The sequence below is a fragment of the Pavona decussata genome, unplaced genomic scaffold, assembly GCF_977016875.1.
Source record: "Pavona decussata unplaced genomic scaffold, jaPavDecu1.1 SCAFFOLD_134, whole genome shotgun sequence".
In the NCBI taxonomy this organism is placed as follows: Eukaryota; Metazoa; Cnidaria; class Anthozoa; order Scleractinia; family Agariciidae; genus Pavona; species Pavona decussata.
Window position 1 is genome coordinate 4,431,155 of NW_028145547.1, and position 14,334 is coordinate 4,445,488.

The window sequence follows — 14,334 nt, forward strand, 5'->3', positions numbered from 1 at the left end:
GCTCCTCCGTTTGTGGGGAGGACCACGGTTTTTGAATTCAGTGTCATGTGTCGCGGTGGATGGATGGATGAAAAATTTTTATTTATCCACGACGCTTTTTTTTTCAAAAACTTTACAAAAAAAATTTTTTTCTACCTAAAAGTTTTATTAATGATGAATATATATATAAAATAAAATAACATAACAGTAGGTCATACACTAAATTTAAACTGATAAAGGAAATAAAATAGGCCTTATCACGGTTTACGACGCCATTTTGACGGGTAGGCAAACAGGCTCGAATTTGAAATAACAGTGTTTGTATGGAAATCCGATGTCAAATAATTTTCATAAAACATCGCTCCTGAAAAATTCATGAATTGGAAACTTTTAGCACTAGGAAAAGGATTTTAAGAACAAAATTGGAGGGATGTAGCTGTGACAGAAAGCGTCCAGTCGTGTTTTGAACTTTCCATACATCTGTCTGTATTGCGAACCAGCTGTGAACTGCTACTAAAAATAGTTCGCGGGAAAAAATACAGGGAAATGTATGGAAAGTTCAAAACACAACTGAACGCTTTTTGTCACAGCTACATCCAATTTTGTTCTTAAAATCCTTTCCTTAGTGCCAAAAGTTTCCAATTCATGAATTTTTCAGAAGCGATGTTTTATGAAAATTATTTGACATCGGATTTCCATACAAACACTGTTATTTCAAACCCGTCAAAATGGCGTCGAAAACTGTGATAAGGCCCATTATTATTTATCTTGCTTGTGTAGATAGTATATGCAACCTGATCTTATAAGCCTTTAAAAATTGTTCTAAGGAAGTCTTCTTCTTGAAACTGGAAGGAAGAGAATTTCAAACTTTGACACCCAAAGAAGCAAAGCTATTCTTGTAATAGTTTGTTCTTGCTTTTATTTGGCGGTTGAAGATTTCGACTGAAAGACCGAATATCATAATATAACATGTTGTGTAGACTTATTCGGATTTAGTTTTAAAGAAAATCTGCCCGGTTTCCTTCGACAAAATGTCAACTCAAAATTTCGTAACACTAAAACAAGGTTATTATTAATTTTTTTTTTCGGAGTGACAATTATCCGCTTTAAATCGTTTAAAAATGCGGAATAAGGTAAGCTAGCATTTTCATAATTAAAGACAACAACAGCTCAAAAAATGAATAATATGTTAATTTGACCAGAACGGCCTCCAAAGATTCACCTTCCATTTCTTTCTGCAACTGAAATTTTCAGCTTAAGTATCCGAAGACAGATCAAACTGCATTAGCTTACACATGTAAACAAAGGAGACAACGTTTTAAGTGTATTTTGCTTAATGTTCTCGTTAGTGCCCCTGCTAAATATCACAATATTCTTCCTGCTTATTAACTAGCCGACCTTACAGGTATAAGTACACTCTTCATTTTATATAATCTCTTCAAAAGGAGAAAGCCTAATGGATGGTAACTCTTGAAAGGAATACTTCACGTCTACCATTTTTATTGACTTTCGATTATGCAAATCAAGAGGTCGCCGCAACCACTGTAGTGAAAAAGATGGTGGCTGTATTGTTTTACCACAACACCTTGCGAACCTAACACAAACAACAAGCACATACAAAGCTATTCATCCCTGTACTAACAACATTGTGTACGACAGTTTTCAAGATTTTAGAGCTTCTCTGTGCGTTTTTATGTGCGTTTCAAGGGTTTTCGTACGCTAAGAATTATGGCTGAAATGTACCAGTCACCATCTTTTTCGTTAAGGTGGATTGTCAAGTGTGACCATTTGAGCAGTACATTATGTCGCCTCTGGACCGAATGGACCATGGTCTGACACAAACCCTTTCTTGACTAACGTTCACGCGGAATAGAATGTTTGTTTTGAAATTGTCATTCGACGTGGACGGTTTAACCTCAACTTCAAGTTGAATTCAAAGTAAACACTTTTCATAAATTGCCCAATATGCTACTTCCGGTTGCTTGTGTAATGTGGGTTATGCCAAATTTTGTTTTTTAGTTGGATTTCTTTAAAAAAAAAAAACTGAATGATACAATGGTTTTAGCGTGATGAAGCTCAGAATCACCTCAAAAACAGCTGATTAGCATGAAATAACATCAGGTGTTGCGCTGTATGCTTTTTCATGCAACGACATGACATCACATGGAAGCCCAACCTAGTTCCCTGGGTCTCTCTTCTTGCCGCCCCCTGGAAGAAGAGAGACCCTGGGAACTAGGTTGCTGGAAGCCTATAATCGCATTTTTGGGGTTTGCATGGGGTTAACTGAGTGAGAATTGGCCAAAATTTTAACTGTCACCTCAGAAATGGCAGTGCATGTATTTTTAACTGATAGCTCAGGAACGTTATAAGAAAACTGTTAGCCGAGATGGCTAAATTTTGCCTGAGAATAGTGTGAATTTTACTCGCGAATAACTTGCCAGTAACTGTGTAGTTATTGCCTGGAGAAAAAAATGCTAACGAAGATGGCTCTGAGTTCCTCAACAGCTGTTCATGAAGTCTCGAAAGAGATTGGAATCACTCGAAAGTTCTTCGGAGATCTTGGGATGACACTCGACACTGCTCGGCTAATCAGAGGGACACCATTAATAGATATGATACAAAACAGTGAAAACACGTGAGAAGCAAAAGTTAACAAAGGTCCGTCATAATTAATTAACAGTCGAGAAACTGAAATGGCCGAAATTTTAGCTGGTGGCTGAGAAATGGCTTAAATTTTAACTGATAGCTGAAGATCCAGCACCCCATGCAGATCCTCTCATAACAACAACCTGAAAGCGACTCCACTCCTCGTAATCATTTATAATACTAGGGACTCTAAGCAAGTGAGAACGTTGGTATTCCCAGAAGTCTCGGTATGCAACAGGAGGTTTCAGTCGGCAACTGGAAAACCTGAGGTATGCCTTTATTGGCGCAAAGGTTCACCTCAAAAACGTCTCAGACTGGATCTCTTTGGGAACCTAAGTAACCGCGGTGAGAACGTGAACGAGGAAATCATTTACAGATGAAAATCACGTCCTTTAATTTACGTCAATAGGTTGACGTAAGCACCATGTGGCTGAACAGCCCGTGAGTTGAATTCTTGAGGGGGGGGGGGGGGAAGGGGCAGCTTTCAAGTTCAGAAAGAGAAATTCAAATTCAATGTCTCTTGTTCCCGTTCTCCAATAACCCCTTTAATCTGGTAACTTTACCATCTTATTTTGCAGAGAACGGTAAAGAAATGTACTAAAACAAACGTGCATAGTAATTATGATGTTTTTATGCACTCGTTGCAGTCACCTCATCTCTGCTAAAAAAAAGGAAAACATGAGACTAACGGTAGCCGCCTGTGACATCCGGGACACCAATGTTAAACATCAAGAACATAATAGTCCCCATCTGCATTACGTATCTGAAATACCGCTGTCTTGTTCTGCCTGTGAGCTTTGGTGAAAGAGGACAATCTCGTCGCGTTCATGTCGTATTTCCGCGTAAGAATTTTGTGTGTCTAGAATGGAATCATCTGGATCGTCGTACAGCCGTGGTGGATCCTGGAAAAATATATAAAAGCTATTAACTACAATGCACACACAAAAAGAAACAAATAATAAAGGGAAGTTCATAGTTTATTTCAGTACAGTATTTATTTGGAAGGCTTTAGAGCGTCTCTCTAGCTTGTATGGTAATCCTTTGATTTTGTTGACTCTATGAAGCAGAGACATCTTGCCTCAAATTGATATTCATTAAAAAATTTCTGACTAGTTTTTGTTCTAATTCCCGCTTGAGCCACGCCCCACAAGCTTGAACGAATACAGTTTTTGTCTTTGTAGCTGAGTCATGGTGTCATTTCAGGGAGGTTTACAAGCCTTATGTAACCGTGTTTGTTTATCCTTGGTAAGATATCACGCTTCGGATGACAGATAGTGGGATTTAACTATTATTGAAAAATGGGTTTTGTGTGAAATTACCCGTTTCTTTTCGGAGCACAGTTGCTAATGTACTTTCACTTTCATTAAAAGGCCAACAAGGAGTTTTGGAAGGAAAATAATTTATCGTTTATGGACCTTTAGTGACTGTTCAGCTTATGAGATTAGGCGTGTGCCACACGAGGTAGCTGTCTAGGCCTGGTCATGCTGTGTCACTTCCCCCCTCGAACTAATAACCGCTCGGATGGCAGCGTTCTCCATTATGCTATCAAATGTGGTTCAAACCAACCCCCAGGTAATATCGTTGCAGCCTGCTGGAAGAATCTCATATAAGAAATCCAGAATTTCTAGAGAGACACTCCGGCTAACACTGAACTAACCAACCACGCAAACGCTGGGGAGGAAAGATTGCGTGCCGAGCCAAAAGAAAGTCTGCTAGGGAGGCTAGGCAATTGAAAGCACCTCCTGATTTTATTTTCTTATAAACAGGCTCGTAAGAAATCATAAATGCTTCCATGAGAACTAGCTGACTCACTCAGCTGAATTAATAACTCAAAAGCTTGTCTGATGATACCTTTTCTTCAGACATACAAAACAATCTCAACAGATCAAACTGCGTTAGGCTACAAAGGTGTTGCTTTAAAGCCCTAAAGTGAGTTATGGAAAAACCGGTAAATTGTTCGCAGTCTTTTATCGAAGTTTCCCTCCTTGTGAGTTCATTATGCCAATTATATAAAAAGCCATTAATGTAAACCGGCTGACTGCTCATTGACTGATTTTTAGAAACGATACATGCTAGAATAAAAAGTGTGTAAAATCACATTCGCAAAAAGTGGGTCCATTAACAGAGTGGTGTCTCTATTGGAATAACCTGCGGGAATAATTTTCGAATAGTGAAAACATTATTCCTTACCACTGATAAGATCTCATTCAGTGGCCTCCGATTCCTTCTGCGCCGTCTAAAGAAAGATTAAAGACAAAAACAAGTAAATAAACAAGAAAAACAAAATAAGACAGAAATAAACGTAGGAAAGAACAACTCACAGTGAAAATCTGCAGAACAAAACAAACTTAACAAAACTGCATTGGAGGGCCACTTTACGACCACCTCGTTATAACGACCACTTTTTTGTGCCCCGAACAAAATGAAAGTCCAGTCATTCCTTAGTTTTATACAACCCCGTTAATCCAACCATCCCGTTATTACGACCACATTTTCACGGCCCGAAGGTGGTCGTATTAACGTGGTTCCGCTGTACTTGAAACTAAATCTCGACTTTCTTACCTTAATTTTCTGGTGTAGTTGCAAGCAACGGCAATTATGGCAATGAATATCAGGAATATAAAGATTCCGACTGCCACTCCAATAATTATCCGCCAAGGCACTGAATCTGCACTGGTATCACTGTTCCGAGCTTTGTTTGTCTCTTTGTCTCTCACATCAGCTATAAAGAATGGGCAGACGTGGAAACCCAAATTTTATTATGCAGACCGTCCCAAGATATAATCAGAACAAACGTGCGCTCTGATTGGCGCCATACGGAGAAGACAGGTCGCGGGGGAAATATGGTGAAAGTAATTGTAATAAGTGCTACTTTTAGAATAAATGAAGTTTCTATTGGTAAGCCAACAAGATCTCCCTTTTAAAAGTAAAAAAGTAACAATGTCAAGAATGCAGTTTTAAATGAACTTTATGTCCCATCCATGTACACTTCGACGTTTTTGTTTGAAAACGAAACTTTTTGTTTACGGACTGGCCTTCCGTCCACACGTATCCGGTGAAAACGATGACTGAAAACAAAACTTTTCAAAAACGCTCCATGCCCAGAGTGGAAATTTTTTAAAACGCCGTTTTCGGAACGGAACTTGTCTAAAACGACGAGGTTGAATTCACCGTGCAATCGGGCGTTTTCGAAAAGTTCCGTTTCTGGTGACCTTTTTCATTTGATACACGACTGGACGACAGGCAAAACTGGAAATACCTTTTGCGTTTTCGCATGGATATATGTGAACGGGCAAATACGATTCAACGGTAAGTTTGAACAATTAATTTCAATTACTTGTAATAAATATAATTTAAATAAATATAAATATAAATAAACGTAATCTATTTTCTCTCTCAAAGTTAATTAAGCCATAAACTTTGAGAGAGAAAATATATTACGTTTATTTATATTTCCTGCTATTTGAGATCTCATTTACTGGGTAGCTACATGAAACTCGGAAAGCTGACATATAACTGTTCAATGTCAATAAGAAACTATACAGACCTCGAAAAACCCAAGGCTTACTCTTCGGTCCACAACCTTCTGATGTACACATGCTGATTTCACTTTCGTAGTCAACGAACCGGTTTAATCCAGGTAAAATAGCTTTCCTTGTCGATCCATTGCTGATTGGTATACTCCTTGAAGAGTTTGGAATTGGAGTCAAGGAATAATTTTGTTGCAACGATACTTGCCAGTAATTGATTTCAAATTTCTTGAGGACACCATTCCACGTATTTGACGGTGGTAGCTGTGGACAAATTAAAAACAAATTTGGTGATGGGACAATTCAAGTATTAGTACAACTTTAAGTACAATGTAATATTGTTTTATTGCAGATTGGCTTTGTGTTAGTTTGCCATGGAACGTCAAACTCCTTCTTGAACGGAGTGGGGCATTGGCACAGCTCAGAATTCAAGGTATGGCAAATTGCCATCGATGTTCTGGGAAGCTTAAGTAGCCTAACCAATCTGGGATAATCAGTGAAGTCTTTCTATGCCAAAGGGCTGGCATCGTCACCTCCTTGTCCCTGCTAACTCATTCCAAGGGAAACATGGTACTTTTTTCTTACACATTTACTTATGCGAAAATTGAAGTAATATAACAAACACGGAAAACGGCGTTTAGTGTTTCATCCGATTTCCAAACACCGAGAAGGTGGTTGAAAAAACGAGGTGCAGCCGACTCCGAGGTGTTTTGGAAATTTGAAGAAACACTCTTTCGAGTGTATAATACAGCGAATCAAAACATTAATAATTCTTGGTGAAATTCAAAGAAAAAGTTCACGAAGTCTTACGATACTTAGTAGCACATTAATTTTTCGAAACCTCATTCACGGCAGTGATTTCCTTTCTTTCCTCTTCACGGAATTATTAATGATTTTGAAGTAATTGTCAAGGTTTCGGGGTTTTCATTTGAGAAAGGAATACGTGTACCTAGTTGAAAGGAAAACTGAAAGAAACATTTTTCAATTAGATTACCGACTTGATGAGGTATCTGTAAAGAAAAAAAAAAAGCGCCATTGCAAAACTGTTACCTTCCAAAATACTGTGACGTCACGTTTGTTGCCGTCAATATTAGAAGCTGACCAATTTTCAAACTTTGGAGCCTCGGCTGGTACTGAAAAACAAAACGCAACTTGCAAAGAAAAATGTATATTGATTTCATTATTATATAACATACCGCAACATCTGACATGAAAGTCCAATTCCGGGGTCAGTTCCAACTATAGTTAGGATTAACCTTAAACAAGAATTTTGTCATGGATTTTCAGAGGTTTAATACCTTGCATTAGAAACCCACTAAAAAAAAATGAATTTTTCTCTCATCACTGATTCGGAGTACTGTGTGGTCAAATAACTTTCGATGGGACAACTTTAACGTTTGGTGTTCCTTTGGATAACTTCATATAATAGCTTATAACTCTGACTTTTAATGGTTTAATACTTTTGTAATAATACTTTCTTTGCCATTTATTTAATTGGTGTTATGACTATTGGTAAGACCACATAATAATTTGAAGCCACTCTAGGTAATCAGGCTCTTGTATTTTCTGGCTTTGCCACTATGACTCAATACCTGACAAACTGAAGAGGCAGACTTACAAAATATATGGGCCAGTTTACAATGAGCAACTTCATTTTTGCTTTACTACTGGGCCTAAAATTAGTACCAAATAATGAAATGAAATGTTCACTTTCATTGCCCCCTCCCACGGTCCTCCCCCCACGAAAAATTCCAATCCAGTTAATTTTTTTCGTTCAGTTGACCTTATTCGCTCTATATGCTAAAGAATTACCCATTACAAACTACGTGAATGGAATCGATCCTATGTCTTTTTGGAAGTAAAGAATGCAAATGATCAGCGTAAATATGACCAATTCTAAAAGAGACTTCTCCCTAGAGTACCGTCACATGATCTGTAATGCAGGAACAACAAAACAACGAAGCAAATAAAGCCTATTTTATGACCTTTTAGATTCCCCCTTCACCCCTCCCCCCCCCCGGGGGATTCTAGTCCCTTCTATGAGGGTAGGTATAGTTTTTCTGGAACTACACAATTGACAAAAGTTATTCTATTACAGACGGCACAAAAATAAAAATAATAATAATAATAATAAATTAAAATAATAATAAATTATTTAAATTGATTCCCAACCTTCCTCTTTAGTCATTGCTATGACAGGACCAGTAAGAGCTCCCCAGCAGTAATTATTAGAACAATCTGGCAAACTGCACTGAATGAAGAATGTGTACTTCGTATGTGGATTAAGACCATCAATTGTGTGAAAGAGTATTGTTTCACCCTCAAGCTTTGAAGTAATGTTAACAGACTGCAAAGAGAAATAATAAGAGTGAAACTCTGTCAGATAAAATGACCACAGATTAAAAATAAAAATAAAAATCTGATTGTATCAGTTAGGTGGTTGATTTAAAAAGATTTTCAAATTAGAGCAGAAACGCTTGTTCCAATCAAGAAAGTGACTGAATGATAAGACAAGAAATGGCAGATTCATTGGCAGAGGACAGATACAGCATAAGAAAAAGTAATTAACAATTCATCAATTTAACCTAACATTTTCTGAGGTTTATGTGGTGACTTTATTCTAAAATTATTAATGAAAACAAAGATGTGTTTTCAATGTACATGAAGCAGATGCCATTAGAGCCTTGTTAAAATTTGAGACCACGATCACCGCCAACCTAATTACGTAGGCTGTACTGTGCTGTTATAACCTATTATTATTCTGGGCAATGTAATTAATACTTTAAGGTTTATTTACGGACAGAACACAATTTATCATTTTCATTTACTGACCTCATTAGCTTTGCTGTGTTCTGAAGCATACCACATTTTGTACCAAAGAAGAAGAGTTTGTTTCCCCATATCCCTTGCAGGTTCCCATGATACAGAAAGTTTTCTTTTCCCACTTGCTTGAACTCTTAAATTATGAGGCTTTGTGCACTTAACTGCAATAAATTGACAACTTTTATTCACAATACACATGTACTTTTGATAAAATCATGGCATATTAGAATAGCTATATTGACATTTAAGAACAAGCTAATCTATTTTTGATAATACTTTCAAAATTCAATGAATGGACACAAAATGGGGTAGCCATCATGGCAACAACTATTTTTTAGAACAATGGTGGACGTATGAGAGGAGCCTCCCGTCCCCTAATAAATTAAGTAGGGAATATAAGGGCAAAAATGCTTTCCATTCTTCAGATATTTTCACTCCTCCATCCACCCTAAGCCAAAGTGCCCCGTCTGAGAAAATGGATGCAAATGACTGCCGCCCAGAACAATGGTTTAACAGTTTTAAGTAATATATCAAACACGAGGAAGAGCGTTTCTTCCGATTTCCAAACAACAAGAAGGGAGTCGAGAAAACGAGGCGCAGCCGATAATTTTTACCAACTTCGAGGTGTTTGGAAATCAGATGAGACACTGTTTTGTTTGCTTTATATATATTGTCAAACCATTATTATAATTCCATGGAGAAATTTAAAGCGACAGTTCACCTAATTTTACGAATATTACGATCCTTCATGGTAATGATTTGTTCCGTTCAATATAATCATATTTTTAATGCGTGCGTACCCAGCACAACCGAAACTGATTGAATATCCTGCTGCTTCCCTGTGTAGTAGGAATGCTTGCATCTACTTATTGAGAATGCGATAGGGAACTACCAAGAGGCGAAAATTAGGGTGGGAGGTGTGGATATTGGATGCCTTATAGACATTGGTGATGAAGTGCCAATAATCACAGAAAGTTTCTATGGGATTGTGTGCGACCTGGTTGAGCAAATAAAATGACGATAAAAATTCCACACCAACGAGTGCAAGCACATCATTGTAAAGAAGTGACGAATCACATCTACAAGTCACTGGAGCGAGTCCTTTTGTATCCTCAATAGAATAGTCCTCGTCAGAAAAAGAGATGGCAAGCTTCACTTGTATAAGAATTATCGCCTTCTGAATGCCAAGATGTACGAGGAAGCATACCCATTACCACATATTGATGAGGCCCTCGACATTTTCAATGAAGCCAAGCTTTTTTTGTAGCCTTGACCTTGGCCGTGGTTTCAGCGAGATACCAGTGACAGAAACGAACATTGAAAAGACAGCTTTCAGAAATGGAACAGGTTAACTATTAGAGTACATAGGAATGCCCCTTGGGTTGTACAACGCACCTAGCACATTCAGATAAACGTAATGGACAAGGTGTTTAGAGTATTGCACTTCCAGATTATGTTAACGATCGACATACTGGCGTTTCGAAGCACATTTGAAGAGGTGTTGTCCAGACTGGAGACATTGCAGCTGTTTCTCTTGTGTAACCTCAACCTAAAGCTAAAACCTATGAAGTGTCAGCGTTTCCGCTAGAACGTGCACTATCGCGGTCATGGAGTTACATGTGAGGGGACCTCTCCTGATCCTGAGAAGGTGCGGGCAGTCCCAGAATGGCCAAGGACAGTGACATTTCGCTACTTCTGGGAACAGAGATCACAGCAAAGCTGGTTGCGATCGAGATGAGGTGGATGGAAAACTATCTCAGTTCATAGTTTAGGTCAAGTATAGCCTGCGAACGCAGACGTATTTCGGGATGTCGTTTCTCTCCGCCGGGGAAGGGACAGCCGGAAATACGTCTCCGTTCGAAGGCTAGGTCAAGTCAGACCACTCTGGGAGTAAAAGCCATGATGCAGGTGCTCTCAGCATGAAGTTGTCCCATGGTAAATAACCCGAGTGTAATTTTAACGTTGGCGGAATGACCAGCGACTGTCTCCATATGCCAGGTAAAGAAACAGAGTGTGTGTTGATGAGGCAACAGCAGTAGCCTTACTACTAAAGTTTAGCTGTGGTAGCTAGGGTGAAAGGGCCGGCGGCTGCATAGGTTTTGTTGTACCCTCTGTTTCATCAAACATTTGGCAACTGAATGGTTCATTTTGACGTGGTTCTTTTAAATTATCTGTTATCTGCTTCCTGGGGCATACCACTTTGTGACGAATGTCTAAAAGTATGACAAATTTTGTGATGGATGGGCATAATAATCATTTAATACCAATGACAATTTCATTGAACAAATCCTGCTTTGATGCATTATAAAGGACAAGAATTTACTTAATACATCATACACACCATAATATTTTTAGGTACCTTACCATTTGAAATAAGACGACAGGATTTTTTCCCGCTTCTAATAAAACCCCCGGATGAATTTCTCATCTCCAGGATGAAGTTAAACTTGTAAGGAAACAGAGTTTGAGCTCTAATGGTACACTTCAGTTCCTTTTGTTCTAATGACTGGTGTGTTATGTTAAGTGTACAACCTAACTGGTACTGTCCGTCAGCAAGGCTATCACTGCATGGCAAGGATGTACAGTAGAAAGCTTTGTAGTAAACGGTCTTAAAATGTGAGTTGGCATCTTGCGGAAGAGGCTGCCAAATAATATTTACGAACTTGAATCCAATAGAATTACATCTGCATTTCATGTTCACTTTAGAGGCAACTGCAAAAAAAAAAAAAAAAATCAACGAACCCCCAATAAATTCAACTATTGAACACAAAGCTTCATCAGTTATTTATGCTATCGTATATATCCTTGTGAGTGGATGGGCGGGGTGCTCTTAATGTAAAAGGGATGTGCAAAGCCCGATATTAATCGATCAATAAGAAATTACACGTACATAGAAAAAAGGTTTGTGGACAGACGTCTGAAAACATATTCTTTGGGGAATATGTTGTTCACACCAAAACCACGAAGGCCCGGGAGAAAGTCGTACAATACCTGGGCGGCCGAGACTGGTGGATCCATGTACAAGGTAACGAAAATTCCCGGAAGACCATCGGACAGCGGAACAAACTATACTTTGAGAAAATTGTAAGCTTGAACGAAATTTATTTCCTGTAACTACGTCACGCGATAATTTTGAAACACTGACTGATACTTAGGAAGAGGAGGATATTAGGGGTGAACGAAACCGCGTATTAGTGTTTAAGCCCGTGTCCAAAATCGACGAAATAGCGAAAGCGCGTTCACAAATGCAGATTCATACCGTAGCGGAGCACTGAAACTACCAAACTACCGCAACAAGTATAGCCCGACACTGCAATGTCGTAAACATCCCACGAATGGTGGACTCCCACGGTGCATCAAAAGTGAATTGATGTGCTTTATAACGTCGATCAATCGAATGGACTGCAATGGGATCGAGGTTAAGACTGTGAAGAGTTTCGTTAAGTTTCGATGTGTTTGTATGATCGGCAGGCAGATCCGTCTCCGAGGTTTCATAAATTCCGCGAAGGCTATTTGACGGCGGGACAAATTTTATTTTGGGAAAATTGTAAGCAGCTGTGCGTGAATGAAATCGAAGCTATTTTCTGCAGCTGCCTCACGCGATCAGACCTTGAAAAACTGATACTTAAGAGGATGAATGACCGAGAGCTAAAGAACATTTGAAACTAAAAGCCACTAGTTTTATAACGTTTCATAACTGCAACCCGTTTCCAGTTTTGATCAATCAGGAGAATGAAAACGAGAAGAAAAAAAATTAATGCAATAAACACGGACGCTAGTATTCATGTCGGTGTTAATTATAACAGAACTTACCTCTTTCGTTATTCTGTGCCACAGTGTGATACACCAGGGAAGAACTAAACAAAAAATAAAAAAATTGCGAAAATGCCATTTGTGCTTGAATCCATCCGCTACACTCTCGTACGTTCACTGCGTTTTATATCACTCCACTGGGGCTTTCCCGCCAGACTCTCGCTCCGTCGCGTTGTTTTGTAATTATCCATACAAAAGATAAGTGCGTCATTGAAATTTTCAAAAACAAACCCAGATGACCTGGAGAATATAAACTGTTTGAATGATTTCGACGCGCAAAGCGTGATTAACATTAGAACATGTGTGTTGTTTGTTAAGTAGCGGGTTTTACTTCATGTAGCCATATCTGCATAATTTGGAAAGAACTCACACTGTGTATCATGCTCTATTTTTAATATCTGAATACGATTTATTCACGAGCGTTTTTGTCTCTAATTCCGGCAAGCTGTGTAAATTAAACTATTCCTGCCAACATCAAGTTACCACACCTAGTTTGTATCCAATTTTCACATGTTTGAAGTCGACGTCAACTTGCTTTTGTTTATTTTTACCAATGACAAGGAACTTAGCGCACAGAATAATAAGAGAGGAAATTATAGAAGATGCCAAACGTTAAAGACAGGTCTGCAAAAGCTTGCACCAAATGTGACGATAAAAACCAAGGCAGAGAAATAAGATAAAGTGACCAACAGCAAGGTTTACAGACCTTTGTTTTATAAGAAGATGCCGAGAATAGAATGTCGGGACTTGGTCAGGGATAAATGTTTCCGTTCTGGAAGTAGGAACTAACTAAAACCTTGCTATTTTCGCTCTATGATCGAGGTTCCGTTCAGTTCGTTCCTTGGTTGACTGACAACTTTGTCGACAATACTGAATTGACAAAAAAAAAAATTCTCTTTACGAATTCAGTGTTGTATCAAAAACTCACTGCATGTAGTGTACTTGTGAGCCTCCTGCACCGGTAAATTAATTGAAAACTATATATATATAAACATCACCACAATTACTGGTACCCGACATCAAGTATAAAATTGCCGCTTTCTGTCTTCTGTAAATTCACTCTTCGTTTTTTCACCTGTTCAAACGTAGAAAGCCATGGAAAGTAAATCTTGCAAGGAATACTTCATAAACTTTCTACTATTTTTGTCGATTTTCAATCATTTATAATTCAAGTGTTTACTTATAAATCATTTAAAAGTGACGCTGTTTTCAATCCAATAAATGAATCAAGAAGCGGCAAATTGACCGTTACATGTAAAGGACTGTTTCTATATGGCTCTCAAAAGTAAACTCCCTCGATAGTTGATCAAGAAAAACAAATTACGAAAGACTGGTGCAGAGGGGATTTTTCGGCTTGATTTCCGCACCAGTCAACTGAGAGTGAACGTGAACGTGAGTGAACGACAGGTTAATGCAGGCTGTATCTTCTGACTGTTGTGGGTCGGTAGTGTAACCCTAAAGCGTGACCATTTGAACAGTACGTTGTAGTTGTGCTGTTTCTTATGCTGAAAATGGTGGCTCAATCATCTTTCGGGCCCGCGTA

At 38.5% G+C, this 14,334-nt stretch overlaps 1 protein-coding gene across 4 annotated transcripts; it reads right to left on the bottom strand.

Moving 5' to 3' along the window:
* Nucleotides 1–707: 707 nt before the first annotated feature.
* Nucleotides 708–14,255, bottom strand: LOC146467857 (tyrosine-protein phosphatase Lar-like). 4 transcript variants are annotated; one of them, XM_085125267.1, is made up of 9 exons: nt 12,792–14,255; nt 11,343–11,690; nt 8,988–9,139; nt 8,328–8,502; nt 7,206–7,288; nt 6,173–6,419; nt 5,188–5,347; nt 4,816–4,861; nt 708–3,527 (listed from the first exon to the last, which is right to left on the bottom strand). In XM_085125267.1, the coding sequence occupies exons 1-9, from the start codon at nt 12,868–12,870 to the stop codon at nt 3,381–3,383; spliced, it is 1,437 nt and encodes a 478-aa protein (XP_084981393.1). In that variant the 5' UTR covers nt 12,871–14,255; the 3' UTR covers nt 708–3,380. The 4 variants fall into 4 exon arrangements, with proteins under 4 accessions (XP_084981393.1, XP_084981396.1, XP_084981395.1 ...); XM_085125270.1 differs by having other exon boundaries at nt 12,238–14,255; XM_085125269.1 differs by having other exon boundaries at nt 11,970–14,255.
* Between the last annotated feature and the right edge of the window lie 79 nt (nt 14,256–14,334).